Below are 15608 nucleotides of genomic sequence, written 5' to 3' on the forward strand. Positions count from 1 at the left end.
ACTGGATGCACCAAATCGTTGGTAACTTCAACACGTGATGATGGAGGCCCTAAGGAAGAACGCGATGCCCGTGATATTTTATTTATAAAAAAAAAAATATCTTTTATTTAGCCTAGACTAGAACAAAGAATACTTTTTTTTTTTTTTTTTAATGAAATTTCATGAGCACCGCGTTCTTCCTTTGGACCTCCATGATCATATGACGAAGATTCAAATGACTCGGTGCATCCAGTTTGGGGAAAATTTGGTACATTTTGACGTTTCATATGTATAGAATGACCCTTTCGTATCACCTGAACGACACTGGAACGCGCTGACAGCTCGCCACGTATTAGTAACGAGTAATAGGAGGAAGTAGTACATAGAATATTTTTATTTTCTAGCGTCGTTAATAATTACACGTGGTAGGTACGCGACGGTGTAATCCTAGGAGAGAACCACAGGGAGAGTGAAGCGCAAACCCGTGGAATTCTCGTAAGGACTCTGTAAACTCTACGCACCACGTCGGACAAGTACCAAGTTCCCATACGATGCTTCGGCAAGTTTTACCTATCGCGAATGCCTCGGTAAGTAGAGAGGCAGAATAAACCTGCTTGCAGGACCCTCGGGCAAAACCTTGGTCACTTTCGAGTGGCAAAGAAAATTCGTAATCGGTTTGAAAATCGACAAGAAGTAATAAAACAGAGTTTCTAATCGATCAAACTGCTTGGCGACCCTCGGTGTGTTTCTCGCCCTGCCAAGCCTTGTCCACATCCCTTCGAGGTCGTCCTGCGATTCGCGTCCTTGGAAGGGCAAGTTACTATGTTACAGTACATCCCAGTCTATTTACAATCGATGATCGTATTGCAATTAACACGGGTTTGTAGTCGTTGAAGCGTGGATTCTCATCGTACTCTATTTTGTCAATTCACGTCCGACTTAGTCTTGCTTCGTTTTTACACGTGATCTGATTTTTACATATCCATTGTTTACACCGGTCAGTGCGTTTCCTCTAATCGCTGACCCAAAAAATTCTCGTGATTATTCCTGTATTGCCGTTTCTTGGCGCGTTCCTCCAGTAATTCGGTATACTCCGAGAAGAGCGATTTCAAGCTGGGATAGAACAGTGGAAGGAGAGGCAACTGCGAGAGGCTAATTTGCATGTAATCGAAGGCAATTCCAACATTGGATAGGTCAAGATCGCCCTCTGGTCCTGTTAAACGAGGCATCTTTGAGTATCGTTGACTGAAGTGCGTCAAGAGGGTGAATTTCGCATTCATTCGGTGCCCCATATTAATTGCCTGAGAAGTGGTGGAATGCAATTTCAATAAGGCCTCTTTCTCTAAATCGTCTTCCATGGTCGCCTCGTGGATGAGCAAACTGCAATCCTGACCTAAATGGACCAGATCCTCACAGGGCATCGTGTCGCCACTGAAAAAAAATGAATTCACGTTACCACCAAATATCTATTCTACAGCTTTGAATTAATAATATGTCAAATTGTGAATAATGTATAATTATACCTGTACACGATTTTTTGACCATTTCCCAGAGTCAAGCTAATGCCGAAGGAAAATGGACAGTGCTTTACTGGAACTGTATTTATGTTCTGTACACCGAGGCTTTCGTAGAGACTCATCTTGGTTTTTGCACTAACGTTGTGGTAATTCAGCGTAAGATCTGCATTGTGAATCAGTTGAAAGTTGTTCAGGATTAATTCAAACCTCGCGTGATAGTATGGCAACCATGCAGAGATTTGTTGCGGGGCCAGCAGAAAAACAGGTTCTTTGGTTAGCTTCTCTCTTTCCTTCAAGAATCCAATTAATCCAATGTGATGATCCGCGTGTAAATGGGACACATACACGGCCTGCGAATAATATCTTAATAGTCATGGTTCGGACATGAAATTTAAATCATGTAATATTTGAGCTCATAAAATTGGGGATCGAACCTTGATAGTTAAGAGAATGTGATTCACTTTGGATCTTCCATAAAACCTGAAGAGCTGTCCTATCGTACCTTCTCCACAATCCAATAATATACTTCTATCCTCATCAATCCTGAGTAAAATAGCACTAGTATTTCTGGTCTTATTAGGTATACAAGACCCAGTACCTAGTACAACGACCATAGGAAAGGGCTCCATTGTTCCCAGTGACTTAGTCATAGCTCCGATGTTGGTTTGTAACTCCGCTAGAGCGTCGCAGAACTCGTTGCTCTCGAGAGCCTCCTGAATGTAAGCCTTCGGTTGGAGAACTGGTTCAAGCTCTGTATTTAAACCGTCCGGTGGAAGCAAGTGAAAAGTGTGCAATGTTTTTGCACAATGAATTGATGATGCTTCTCCAATTTTTACCTGTATTTAATAATTTTTGGTGATTATTCGCTTTGTTTTTAAAGAGCTTGCCCAAGATTATATCTATCATGCGTTTCGATGGTTGCTTCATAAAAATTCTTACGAGTTGGTTTTCTTTTTCAGTACTCGGAAGGGTTTCGGCTTTCTCGTCCTTCTTGACAGTGACACTTTTTCCGTCATTTTCAGCATTTTCAGTTGAGTCCTCAGGTTCCTCGATCTTAAACCCAGTGTCATCGATTAAAGGAAACAGTTCTGGATGGATTAAATGCAATTTATGCTGTTGCCTGTGAACTGCTTCACTACCTATGCCATCGTTGTCTTCGTTAATTAATAAATGCTTTGTGATTGGTGGGAATTTTTCCATCCAACTTTTGTATTCAGGTGTGTTGATCACTGCAGATGGTGTAAAATGTACAACACAACAGGCCACATCTTCTTCGTTGGCACCTACTTGGTATCCTTTGAACTCTGAATTATTCAATAAAGAAGGAAGATATTCCTCCGATGGACATTCAACCACTAAAACAAAAAATTACATGTTTCAAGGCTCTGGAATAAAATTATTTTATTGATAAGTATTTAAATCTTCTTCATAAACTTTGAATTAATGACCTTGTCTTACCAATAAATACTGATCCTGGCAAGGAGGGTGAGCATACATCTTCGCTCTTCACTAAAGTACCATCAGGAAGTGTAATGTCTTTGCCAGCTTTTAGCATTCCGAATAATGGTCCCGGTGTCACACCTTTTTCTACGCATTTTTCTAAGGAGAGCTTTCCAGACCTGGGATGCAATTTGCAAATGTATGCCATGGAGTCAACAATACGTCCTCCAAGAATTGAAACAGGAACTACTTGTTCACACTTCCTGTTACCTTTCTTTTCTAAACGAGCTTTCTTGTAAACGTTCACCTCATGAGCATAGTAATCTGTATCGTCTACTGACAATACCCTTATTGGAGCTGGTTCATTTAATTCATTTCCAGATTTCTTTAATAACACATAACGCACTGTCATTGCATTATCTACATAAGGCTCAAGTTCATCGCAAGTAGCTGCAATCACAGACAAATCGCCTAATGAAACAAATTTTTTAATGGCTTTCAGTATGTCCGCAGTTCCTTTTGGCCCATGTATCGTTAATTCAGGAACGCCATTGGCTTGAATGGTTAGAGCTACACCTGGGAGTCCACCAAAATTACTCCATGTTGGTGTCGTTACAAAAACGTGTTCCAATTTTGTCAGCCTACACCGATGCTCATAAGCTAGTCTTTGAGTGCCTTCGCTACAGTTAAAAAGGTATTTAGTATGAGATGTCGTTACGTATAATGCTCTTGCTGCTCCTGGAGCTCCACATCCCAAAACCTAAAAGACCACTGATATAAACTTTACATATAAAATTTCAATCATACGTGAATAATTGTATTACCTGCAGCGAAAATACATCAGGAGATAGTTTTGAAATCTTTCTCTTTAGTTTTTCTCTGATTCTTTGCATATTTATTATACGAGTGTCCTTTGACATGGGGTTATACCGTGGTGATCTTAATGCTTCTCGCAACTCCCCTGGCCACTTGCCGTAGAATCTGGTCACGCAATAACCTCCAGCATTAAAGGATTTTCCTAATAGGAACGGTACTTTAGCAATCATTCGTTTTTTTACTTTTCTGCCACCTAAAAGAAAGTAGGGTTAGGAAACTTATTTGAAAATTACACAGAGACAAATAAAATTGCCATGTCGACTGCACCAGAGCAAACAATACAGACTTTAATTCTCTCGCCAAAATCAATGTACTATTGTCATTGTAATTGTTGACACTGGTGTCGTCATTAAATACCACGTGGAAGCAATGAACAAACCGACCTTAAACAACCATAAACCTAAAAACATAATGTTGGAGAGTGTAGCGAGTACCGAGTGTCCATAACCTAAGATTTTCAACGTGCAAGATATCATAATAGTTACAACGAAATGGCACAGAGGTCGAAAGAGAAACTTAATTTTAATTCAATTTTACTCCGCAGCTAGCTTGCGGAACGGTGTTACCCTTAGTTTAAACAAGTTCAACCTTCTCTGAATTTATTTTTTCCATGCATCGAAGTCTTGAATGTGCCGCGCGCGGGAGCACGTGAGTCCTTGTCGATTGCTGATTGGTCCTTTATCCAATATGGCAGAATCGTGGCAACATCCGATCCACGAAGCGGGAAATCATGCGCAAGTCTTTATTTAGTTTCAACGCTCTCCTTTTATAAACTTTTGATAGACCAATAAATTATTCCGAATAATTATTTAGGAATAATCACTCCCTTCCAGTGGCATTACGGTGTAACGTAACCATTTCGTTAGCCCTTAGCTTTCCCCGAACGTGTTCCCTGAACTTCGCCCCTCCCGCTTCGTCGATGGTGGTGGAAGGAAATAGTACCACTGTTAACTTTTCTAAAAACTCCTATATTTTCTTCGGTGAATCCCGAAATTACTTTAAAAAGGCGTCAAGTATCGCGGAAACGAGGGGTGGACAAGTTACGACCACGACTCTCACGGGGATCTTTAGGGGGTGCTTTTTTCCCGCGAAATTAGATTCTTTAAAGTTCCCGCTAAGTAGTCCAAGATGGCGGCGTTCGGTCGTTTCCCGCCAAAGCGTTACGGGGTCCTCGTATGGCGCACCCCGATCGAGGAGCGGTGAGAACGTTTCTGTGATTCTAAGTGATACAAATCGCGAATCGCACGTCCAAGATGGGCCAGTCGGACGATATAGAAGACTCGACCTACAGCAGGCATCAGGATTTGTGCCAAAAGCTTAATATGGACGCGACAGCGGCCTCCGAGGCCTGGAAGTCTTACGAAACTATCCGACAGAACTACACCCTTGAGGTATTTCACCGTTCGATCTCGCATTCTGCGGTCTGCTTTGCCCTTAACGAACCCTTCGTCTTCCCCGATGTGTACGCTTTCCAACGAGCCCCGATAAGTCCCTCGCTTTTCTCGATAAAACCCTCTTTCCGTTCCTCCCACGACGTTCGATTCGTGTCCACTGTTTTGCTCGGCATTCTCGCGCCTTATCTCAATTGTCGCCTCAGTGCACCAATAATTTCGCCTCGCGATACTACACTTTTTTTTTTATCTCCACATTCTTCACCGAGATTGCTCGAAAGCCTAATTCCTCGCTTCGCACGGCCGCGAGGGTGCTTTGAATGGGATCCTACTCTGGCAATTTATTATTTAGCTTTGATAAAATTAGTTATGCTAGTCTTTGCATCTGCAGAAAGATATTTGCATGTTTAACGAGACTCTTGATATTTATTTCTAAAAACTATTTATTGAACCGTAAAATTTTGTGTCTGAAATTACGTGTTTATAGAAAACACTTTTCTGCTGCATTTGGGACCCTAAATATATTTCTCGATTATTACTGTTTAGCCTAATGTTAAAAGCATTGAAAAGCAAGGGTTTTTACAGATTTTTACTAGTGAAAATAGTGATTATTATATGATTTCTTTTTTTATCCTTCGGAAGTCTTGCTTTTTCCTGTGCTCACTGTGTTTGCTTATACTTAATTAAATCAATAAATATCTTGGTATTGAATATAACGAAAATAATGATTTTCAGGGAGATCAATTACATTGGATAGGATGTGCGCTTTATGTCGCATGTCGGAAGTCATCGACGCCAACCGTTGGAAAGACAGGGGCAAACGTAGAGGGCAACTGTGTTTCTTTGACTCGATTACTCCGACTGTGCAATCTTTCCTTGATCCAGTTTTTTTCAAAAAGCAAATCTTGGGCAGATATGGCAAATATGCCGCAAGACTTTCGCTCTAAAATTGAGAAGTTGGAGCGGAACTTTGCTGTTTCTATGGTGATCTTCAAGAAATACCAGCCTATTTTTACAGACATTTTTAAAAATCCAGGAGAAGATGTCTCACGACCACCAAGATCCAGAAGGCACAAGGCGATGCCTTGCACTCCAGCTAGAGTCTTTGAGTTTTGCTGGACCCTTTTTGTCTGTGTAAAGGGTGCCTTTCCAGACATCTCTGATGATCTTGTCAACTCCTACCATTTATTATTGGCATGCTGCGATCTCATATACAGCAATGCCGTATTGGCTAATAGGAAAGATCTTCTTAATGCAAATTTCTCTGGTGCGTTATCCATGTAACTAATGACTTATGACCGTAGGTTCTCTAATAGAAATTGTAATCTACATTTTTCTTTATAAATTTAGGATTACCACCTAACTTTAGCGACGAGGACTACATCCCACCAAAGACTGCAAACTGTATTGTCGGTTTACTCTGCGATCGCCATGAAGCTATTGCTGTGGAAGCTAAAGTTATCAAAGAGTATTCTCTGAAGAATCACATAAATAAATTATTCAATGAGAAGATTCTGCGTGGGGACCCATCAAATTTTTCAGGGATTCTTGAAGCTTTAAATTTTGATGGCAATAACAAAGCTATCAATAAAACCTACGAACAGCACGTCTTGAATGTCGGTGACTTCGATGAAAGAATATTCCTAGGTAAGCAGCTTCACTTTCTCCTTGTGCCGAAAATTATTCCTTTGCTCGGCTATTACTTAAATTTCTGAAGAAATACCATGTTAAAATGAAGTACATGCCGCTGAACTAATTTTCTGAAGATCAATCTTGGAATGCTCAGAGAATGAGAATGAATGTTTAACGGCGAGTATGTATATTTAAAATTTCTGACTGAATGCATAAGATTTGAATGTAAAATAGTTTAAAGAATATTATTTCCTATGTGCAAATCTGTAGTTGCCCACACCACAGCGTGCATGTGCCATAAAAACAAAAGACAAACGTATTTTCTTCATTGTTTTTTTTCCTCACGAGAAAGATCGTCCTTTATTTTTAATAAACACGCCAGGATTTCAGGTTTGCACAATCAGTATCAAAGCAATTTTACTCTGCCTATTTATTTTGTGCTCATATGATCATGTATTTCCAGCTTTTAGTATTAGCATTTGTTACCTTTTTTACTGCCTGTGCTACATGCTTTAGCTGCGCCCACTTTTTGTTTCCTTTTTAATCGTGTTCATTTCTGCCTGATAACCGATTTGTGTCTGCTTCTTCGTGGCTGTGCTTTGCAGCTGAGTGGAGGCGCGTCAGACTGAATGCCTTAACATGCTTGGAAATAGTTGGAGGAGATTTCACATATTATGCTTCTGTGCTTCCAAGGAACAATTTTCAAAAAGGTGGGTCTACAGTAATCCAGCAAAATCTGAAAATAAAGTCTCCGTTCCGAACTTGGAAAGACTTTGAAAAACAGGAATTAAAATTTGGCAATTGATATCAAATTGTTTTCCAATACATTATGTGTCTATTTCCTTTGTAATATAACACATCTAGTATATACATGTTTTTAACGCACTGCATGGTAGTGCATTGTATCATAGAAATTATTTAGTTCCGCAACCTAGTCAGTAAAATGTTTTTAATGTAAAAGGAAAGAATGAGTGGAGATTAATGTGTGGTGATCAATAATAATCTTAAAGTTGGAAATGTTTTGTGATCTAGTAATGTCGATACAAGGGTATAGCAGTAGTAATGTGTATAAAATTTGAAATTTGATTTCAGGTGCTGATGCCAGTGACAATATTGGTTCACCAACGAAAATGGTCAATGTCGGTGACTTGCACGAGCAATTTCAATTAAAGAGGGAACAGTACGGAGGAGTATGTTTATATTGTCCATTCTTTTTAATCGATTTTCTGTTTCTTATATTTTTAACTTTGTACACTTTGCCGTTGCAGCAAATGCAGCATTTGGCTCCGCCAACTCCATTAACGGGCCGCAAGTACCTCAGAACGAAAGATTTGTCCAATGTTACGGTGGTATCGACAGCTACGCAAAGTGTGATTAGACTTCAAGCACTGCTTGCTGGACGTCAACCAGCACCGAGTGAAAGTTTACTGGAGATGTTTAATGGATGTACCCAGGATGTTAAGTCACTCGTTGAAGCGAAAGTAAAAGAGATCGGAGAAAGATTTTATGCCAATTATACGCAGAACGTGGAAGACAATGATTCTTCTACTTTGGACTTTGGCAAGAAACGTCTCTTCTTAGCTCAAACACTTTTCTACAAGCTACTAGAAATGATATTAATTGATGAGAAACGAATAAAACCTAATTATGACATCGTGGTAAGTGTAAAATAGCCAGTGCTGGAGGAACAGATTAACGGTTCAACAATAGCATTCATTTTTACATCGTTACGATTTTATTTCTTTACAGAATTTGCTATCGAACGAAGTATTCCTGCAGTGTCTGATGGCATGTTGTCTGGAAATAGTGATCTACTCCTACAAGAACAAAGATCGCACGTTCCCCTGGATCTTGAAAACGTTGAACTTAGAGGCCTATTATTTCTACAAAGTGATAGAAGTAATTGTCCGAGTAGAAGACCAGTTGCCACGAGATATAGTAAAACATTTGAATCACAGCGAAGAGAAAATCCTGGAGTCTCTAGCTTGGCAAGGGGATAGCGTTCTTTGGACTGCAATTGAAAACACCGAAGGTGGAGTACCCAGCTGCGAAGAGGCCTCTCTACCAGGTACTTTGGACACGGTAGATCCAAATACTCCTGGTCAACCAGTCTTGCGAAGAATAGCTTTGGACCGAGGCAATCATCATGACGTGATGCAAAGTCCTATTTCTTCTGCTTCAGAAAGGTTCGTCATTACATTCATTGTCCATCCTTGGTCTGATTCGCTTTTCCTTCATTATTTACAAATCCAAATCTCTTTTTAGATTCCAATCTCCAGTCGTAGCATCGGGTATAGCAAAAAAGCGACTCTTCCCCGAGAACCGACTAACGGGAGGCCAAAGTGTCCTTCGGGTTGGGCAGAGCGTCCTATCTCCAAAAGTTCTAACTTTAGATCCTTCTTCGAAGATACTCGTTGCCATGCCAGAACAAATAATTCCAAAGACGACAGCGTCGGCAGTTACTAGCACTCCGGTGCAATCTTCTTTAGTAAGCCGGGAACCAGCCAAACCTCGCAGGACCGGCTCGGTAGCCCTCTTCTTCAGGAAGTTCTACGCCCTCGGTGGCATTCGTATGCAAGCTCTTTGCACTTCTCTCGAGATCACCGACGTCGACCTGAAGAAGAAAATCTGGACGATTTTCGAGTACTCGATCAAGGAGCGCACCGACCTCATGAAGGATCGCCATCTCGACCAGATCCTGATGTGCGCCGTTTACGTGATCTGCAAGCTGGCCAAAATGGAGAAGCACTCCTTCACGGAGATCATGCGCTGCTATCGGCTTCAGCCTCAGGCTGAATCTCATATCTACAGGTTTGGTTCCCTTCCGCACCTTGCTCTTCTAAACTCAACAACGATATCGATATCGATTGCGTCTCCACAGGTCTGTGTTAATCACGAGAGGTCAGCGAAACGAAGCCAACGGCAACTACGAGGACGTCGAGGCTGGAAATTATGCCGAGTCCTTCGAAGGTCGTGGGAAAAACGTAGCTCCGCTGACACCTACCAACATGGCGGGGACCTCGCAGAATTTCGGCACCATGACGCGAGGGGATCTCATAAAGTTCTACAACACGGTATACGTACCTCAGGTCAAAGAGGTGGCAAACAGACTCGGCTGGTCTCGCGGAGGGGTAGCCAATTTGACGCTTAGTCCGTTGCCAAGAAGCAAGCCTGCAACCAATTCGCCGGTCAGGCGAGTGACCAGCAGCGTGATGACCCGGGCCTTGGACCCGAAGGCGTTCACTGCCTCGCCGGCACCTCAGCTTAGTTATTGTTTCAGTCGCAGTCCTGCCAAGGTAAATACCCCAATTAACGTTTGGGTTAATGAAAACCCATTGAGACGATATTTCTCTCGTTTCAGGACCTAGAAGCCATCAACAAGATGATGATCTCCGTAGACGCCCGGAAATCCGTTGGCAAGCGTTTACTGTCGGACGACACCGACGTGGAGATGTCATCCGAGGAGCAGTCCCCCGCTAAGAAGACGGTCACGACCTTCGTCGCCAGGAAGCTGGAGAACATTATGGGGGAACGTCGTACTCAGAATCAGTAGCTTCTTTCCAGGGTTCGTCAGATCCTGAAGTCTTTCGTCTCTCGCGACCGATTGTGAATAAGGGTCGGAATTTGGCCCTTCATTCGTTCAGCGCGTCGTCCATCGAGGACGAGTACCAACGGCCAGATAGCTCGGTACCGACGACGAGTCCAGTGACTGATAGTAACTGGCATTTATGAGGTATCTCAAGGACGAATCGTCGGCAGGGTACAGTCGGTAACATCGATCATTCTCTAAAATTAGGCATGACTTTTTAACGCGTCAACCACTCGAGGGAAGTTTCTACGACTGATTTCTTCTTCTCCCTCGAGGATAGGAGTTCCTTCGAGTCGAAGGACGTCGGGAAGTTTGTCATCAGCCATTTTTGTAGGAACGTCCGAGTGTGAATGACTTGAAAGCAATCGGGTAATCGAAATATTTTTCTGATGCACAGCTCTGGGACAACTCGCCGTTTCTATACCACTGGAACCTTTTTTTTTTTTCTCTTCTCTTTACAACTTCGAACCCTAAAGATGCTTCCCTTATGCTTGGACTGCTCCAAGGTGCACCAAAAAGACTGCTTTGTAGCGAGGGGAACGTTGAAGAACGAATGGGAGCCGAGAAGGCGGTACGCGACGCAGGTCGATCTGGTTTTTTTTTCTCCGGTCAGTTTTAATCCACGGAAAATCAAATTTTGTATTTAGGATTAGGCTGTACTACCGACTATTTCAAATCAATTTTACAACCGAGCAGGCTGCGTGTGCTAATCGTATCACGAGGAGGTACATTGTTTGGATTAATTCTCGTTAATTTTTATGAATTTCACGTGAACGATGCCGGTAGCATAACTTGCGACCAACTGCCGCTCCAGAGTTGGCACGTCAGGTGCGAGTCTCCTCGGCGAGCTCTCGCCGCTAACAATATATCCAAGAGAGTCCTTTTGATTTTTCTTTCTTTTATTTTTTTTAATTTCTATTTTTTTTTTTCCTTTTAATCGTAAAGAGTCATAAGGACGCGTGGACATCGATCTTCCATCGGTCGGTGTCCTTCCTAGCAGGTCTAGATCTCTTGCGAGCAATTACGTCGAGGTCATTTTGTGCGAGACAATTGTGGGGCGTACTGGAAATGAGATTTCATACTTTTTATCGGTGTCAATAGGTTAAAAAAATCCGGGGAATCACAAATGCGTCGTACCGCGTTGCCAATTGGAGAGGAATCATTGATTCGCGATAGTCAATATCGATCGTTAACGCCCAAAAATCGGAGAAATCTCGCATAAGGTGGCTCTAGACGTCGAGAAGAAAGGCGGTTGCGATTCGGGTGATATATTTGTTAATTTACATTAATATTATATACATAGATATATATATTATATATATAGATTTTTTTTTTTTTCGTAGGACGTAAGTCGTCACGTCGAGCGATCGGATCGATTTCGGGCTCGCTGGAGGATGATCATAGGTGTGGGCTCGATGGGTTTTCGCGAAAGCGTTTTTAAAGCATCCTCGAATTTCGGTTTTCCGATTTCGAGCTCGCCTTAAAGGTTCGGATAACTCTAAACGCCTGAGATTTCGTTTGGAGCTAACGTCGTCGTCTGTAATCGATTGTGCCCTACGCGGAGAGGGACGTCTCAAGTTTGACCATTTTTCATCAAGACCTAAGCTTGAGCGGTTCCAAATTTTACTTTACATAACCGTTTGATCTCATTGTTCTGCCGTTTTTGGTTTTCTTTCTTTCTTTTTTTTTCTTTTTTTTTATATACATATATATTACGAAACCACGCGTTTATGATTCAAGGTAATCGGTCGTTGATCGGAACGGAATAACGGCAGAGGATAACGAGAAAAGAAGAGGGGGAAAAAAAAATAATGAAGCAGGGAATGAAATTAGCTTATACGAAGCTTAGACGTTAGGGGCCCGATCGTGCGGCAATACTTTCTTCAATCGGAGGAAGACTCGCTTTCTCTCCACGCGTTTATCTCTCCTCCTCGGTAGGATAATCTTTGCAATTCCTGCGAGCCGGCCTGACACGGCAGTGTAGAGAGAATTTTTATCAGGATACAATGAATTATTATTAGTTTGTACATAGTATTATTACCTGAGAATAAATTAGGAAAATAAATGTTGTCAAGAATCGTGCATTCGCAGTTGGAGTTGTGAAAGCGTAACGTTCTTGGTCGTTGGGAGAAAATCCGGCGGTTGTGGATTTCTCGATTTTCTTGGTCTGATTGTGGTCAACGACCGGGCGAGGTATTGCCTTAATTGTCTGACTTTGGCTGGTGATCTTCTTTTCTTTTACTTTTTCGTCCCCGGGTAATTAGGATTCTCTGAATAAGAACAATTCGATTACTTTCTTCCCGGGATAGATGGAACTAATGGGGGGCGTATGTGTACCTGCAATTTCTAGAGGCTGTATTCGCAGAGTTCCTAAAATAACGCAGCTTGTAACGCTGGAATAATAAATTAAGACTGACGTACCATGTAGACAGTCCTAAAACGCTAACAGACCAATTTTTGGATTAAACGAAACTAGACGACCGGTGAGTGGAATGGCGATCTCTTGGTTGGTGGGTTTCTCGAAATGCATTTATTGAGACTCGCGAGCTAAAATACAGGTAAACAGTTAAATATAATACCTGAAATCTATCGTATCGCCGAGATTATTCCGGGACCAATACTCCGCGACTCTGCTCGCGATAACAATCTACTCTCTTTTACATGGTAGCGTCTAGAAACAGCGATAACATGGATTTACCTCTATGATAATTACGCTGGGAATTTTCGGTGCGAGGTGCACAATTGCTTTGGAATAACGCAAATGGACCACCTTTGGATGGGTCGGCAAAAACAGAGTCTGAAACGGTTACTCCTTTCGTTACCTTGGTTGGGCAATATTTTGCGACGTTACGAGTTAAAGGAGAGCTTGATCTGTGATTGAATAGTCATGGAAAATTGACAAGGCTCGAATGTCAGCACCTGACTACTCGTACCGCCTTGCATTAATGTACTTAGTAAAAATTGATATTTTTCACTCTTTTTTTTTTTTTTTAAAAGAAGTGTTTATTTGAACCATTTATCTGAGGAACTAACAATGACCAGCTGTGATGTCATGTGTAAATTGACGTAACGAAACGAGTAATCACTCTGATCCGCGAGTAAAATGTATTTTCGAGATAGGTAACACACCGGCCAAGGTGTTCAATCACCGGTCAAGGGTTGAAACTTAAGGCTACGGCGGTTTCACGTTGATTTGTCCTCTGAAAAATATAAAAATATCATGTAGAAAATCAAGGAATAGATATGTGTCCTTGGAGTGGTCCCCAGCATGGAACGGTACAAGTAAGAATTCCTTTCCTTATTCCAATTTCCCCCCACACAGTACTTTTGTACACCATAAAGCTGTTGACCTTTCGAAGCTTTGGGATGATTCCTTGAAGTGCAGCCCAAAGACTCTTCAGTCCTCAAGAGTGACGTTTTTAAACAAGTAGGACATCGACTCTTTATTGTGAATGCGTCTAATAGCTTCTGCCAGCAAAATGCTGATGTCCACCGTCTTGATTTTTGGACACTGCATCTTTTGCAATTCGTGAGGAATCGTGTTGGTAACCACTACCTGGAAGACATTGTATTGTTTGCAATACTATAATATAAGAAAGGGACGTGTTTATCAATTATTTTAAATTACCTCGTCGATCTGTGATTCTTCTATGAATCTAGGTGCATCGGAGCTGAGCAAACCGTGTGTCGCCAGTATGTATACTTTACAAGCGCCTCTTTCTTTTAGTACCTCCGCTGCAGCTACGTAGGTTTCAACGTCGTCCACCATGTCATCCTAGAAAAACGTACAAAATTAATATAAATTCAGATTTAAGATTAGCGATAAGTATCGAGTGCATATTTTAATTACTAACCACCATTATGGCAATACGACCGCCAACATCTCCGACGACATTTATAGGTGGTTTCTCTTTGGCAGGATGTACCGGTACCCCGACTCCAACTTCCATAGTCCGCGAAGGTGCTAACGCTGGTGGTGAATAACGACCATCGTTCATGTCAGATTCTGCTTCTCGTTGTTCTCCGTGAATCACAGCAATTCCAAGTCGTAACCTTTCGGCATAGCTGGTTGCTTTCTTCGCACTGCCAGGATTTCGGGCCACTATCACTGAGTTACGGTAGTCTGGAATCTATCGAGGAACATCCATTCCATCCTATTGAAATGCCGTCGGAACCAAGTGCTCGCACTAGTTACTTGATTGTAAGTTCAGATCACTGCTTTTAAGATTACATACATTTACTTACACTTTCTTGGATATACTGTAATAAAAATGGGCTAGCTCGTAAATTGTCCACAGGACAATCGAAAAACCCTTGAATTTCTTTTTGGTGCAAATCCATGGTAATGATGTGCGTCAGGCCACTTTTGCACATCATCTTTGCAAGCAACTTCGATACGATGCAGCCTCGCTTACGCATCTTGCACTGCTTCGAGTAAGGCAAGTAAGGTATAACACCGACGATATTCTTAGCCGAAGAAGTTTTACAGGCATAAGCCATGATGAGCAGCTCCATAATATTATTGTTAACATCCTTCGCGCCGGTTTGTATAATGTAGATGTCCTTTCCACGCACCGAATCGCTAATCTCGACCATGGTTTCCCTATTCGATTTGTGGTAGACCGCGCATCCTCCGGTCTTCACTCCGAGGCGACTGTGAAAATAAACGTGTACGACTGGCACTTACTAACAAACAAATCCAATAATACAATGCATTACCAGAAACTTACTCTGCTATTAACCTCGCCAATTCCATGTGAGAGTTACCAGAGATGATAACTATGTCCGACGTCGGTGACCTGTCCATCTTGATCAGACCGAACTACTGACTCCTTCGAAACGAGACTGCGTTAACGAGACTACTCAATTGCATGATATCACCAAGGCAAACCACCCTTCATAATCGTAATTACGATAGAGTAACCTTGAATGAAAAACTTACAGGTACGTTTATCTACACTGCTCCGATTTTTCCTAATGCTACTCGGTTGGTCGACGGCTCATTCGTTCTCACCGAGCCCAGTCGAATTCATAAATCCAAGCTTCCGTGGATTAACCTTTCACAGGCTTCCCTCCAGACTACTCAGCTTTGCTATCCTTTATTTACTCATTTAGCAACACAGCTGTTCGATTCGAACTCCGAAGATAAGTTCGAATCAGTTTATCCGACCGCGCACATTTACG

General features: G+C 41.9%; 3 protein-coding genes across 7 annotated transcripts; 1 reads left to right on the forward strand and 2 right to left on the reverse strand.

The window, feature by feature from the left end:
* Window positions 1–118: 118 nt before the first annotated feature.
* Window positions 119–4214, reverse strand: LOC105701869 (ribonuclease Z, mitochondrial). 2 transcript variants are annotated; one of them, XM_012428996.2, is made up of 7 exons: window positions 4196–4214; window positions 3761–4005; window positions 2955–3696; window positions 2436–2851; window positions 1931–2332; window positions 1503–1846; window positions 119–1410 (listed from the first exon to the last, which is right to left on the reverse strand). In XM_012428996.2, the coding sequence occupies exons 2-7, from the start codon at window positions 3980–3982 to the stop codon at window positions 978–980; spliced, it is 2559 nt and encodes an 852-aa protein (XP_012284419.1). In that variant the 5' UTR covers window positions 3983–4005; window positions 4196–4214; the 3' UTR covers window positions 119–977. The 2 variants fall into 2 exon arrangements, with proteins under 2 accessions (XP_012284419.1, XP_012284418.1); XM_012428995.1 differs by having other exon boundaries at window positions 4099–4205.
* Window positions 4215–4988: 774 nt separating this feature from the next.
* Window positions 4989–12495, forward strand: LOC105701828 (retinoblastoma-like protein 1). 2 transcript variants are annotated; one of them, XM_012428930.1, is made up of 10 exons: window positions 4989–5203; window positions 5939–6470; window positions 6554–6850; window positions 7441–7545; window positions 7928–8025; window positions 8104–8493; window positions 8585–9021; window positions 9101–9646; window positions 9717–10131; window positions 10197–12495. In XM_012428930.1, exons 1-10 carry the CDS (start codon window positions 5066–5068, stop codon window positions 10386–10388), a joined length of 3150 nt encoding a protein of 1049 aa, XP_012284353.1. In that variant the 5' UTR covers window positions 4989–5065; the 3' UTR covers window positions 10389–12495. The 2 variants fall into 2 exon arrangements, with proteins under 2 accessions (XP_012284353.1, XP_012284354.1); XM_012428931.1 differs by lacking the exon at window positions 7441–7545.
* Window positions 12496–12931: 436 nt separating this feature from the next.
* On the reverse strand, window positions 12932–15528 carry LOC105701829 (phosphoribosyl pyrophosphate synthase-associated protein 2). Of its 3 annotated transcripts, XM_012428934.1 has the most exons (7): window positions 15367–15528; window positions 15155–15256; window positions 14670–15078; window positions 14279–14554; window positions 14053–14199; window positions 13775–13980; window positions 12936–13624 (listed from the first exon to the last, which is right to left on the reverse strand). In XM_012428934.1, exons 2-6 carry the CDS (start codon window positions 15229–15231, stop codon window positions 13822–13824), a joined length of 1068 nt encoding a protein of 355 aa, XP_012284357.1. In that variant the 5' UTR covers window positions 15232–15256; window positions 15367–15528; the 3' UTR covers window positions 12936–13624; window positions 13775–13821. The 3 variants fall into 3 exon arrangements, with proteins under 3 accessions (XP_012284356.1, XP_012284357.1, XP_012284355.1); XM_012428933.1 differs by having other exon boundaries at window positions 12932–13980; XM_012428932.1 differs by having other exon boundaries at window positions 12936–13980; window positions 15155–15269.
* Between the last annotated feature and the right edge of the window lie 80 nt (window positions 15529–15608).

This window comes from Orussus abietinus, unplaced genomic scaffold (assembly GCF_000612105.2).
Source record: "Orussus abietinus isolate OABI.00-Male unplaced genomic scaffold, Oabi_2.0 scaffold30, whole genome shotgun sequence".
In the NCBI taxonomy this organism is placed as follows: Eukaryota; Metazoa; Arthropoda; class Insecta; order Hymenoptera; family Orussidae; genus Orussus; species Orussus abietinus.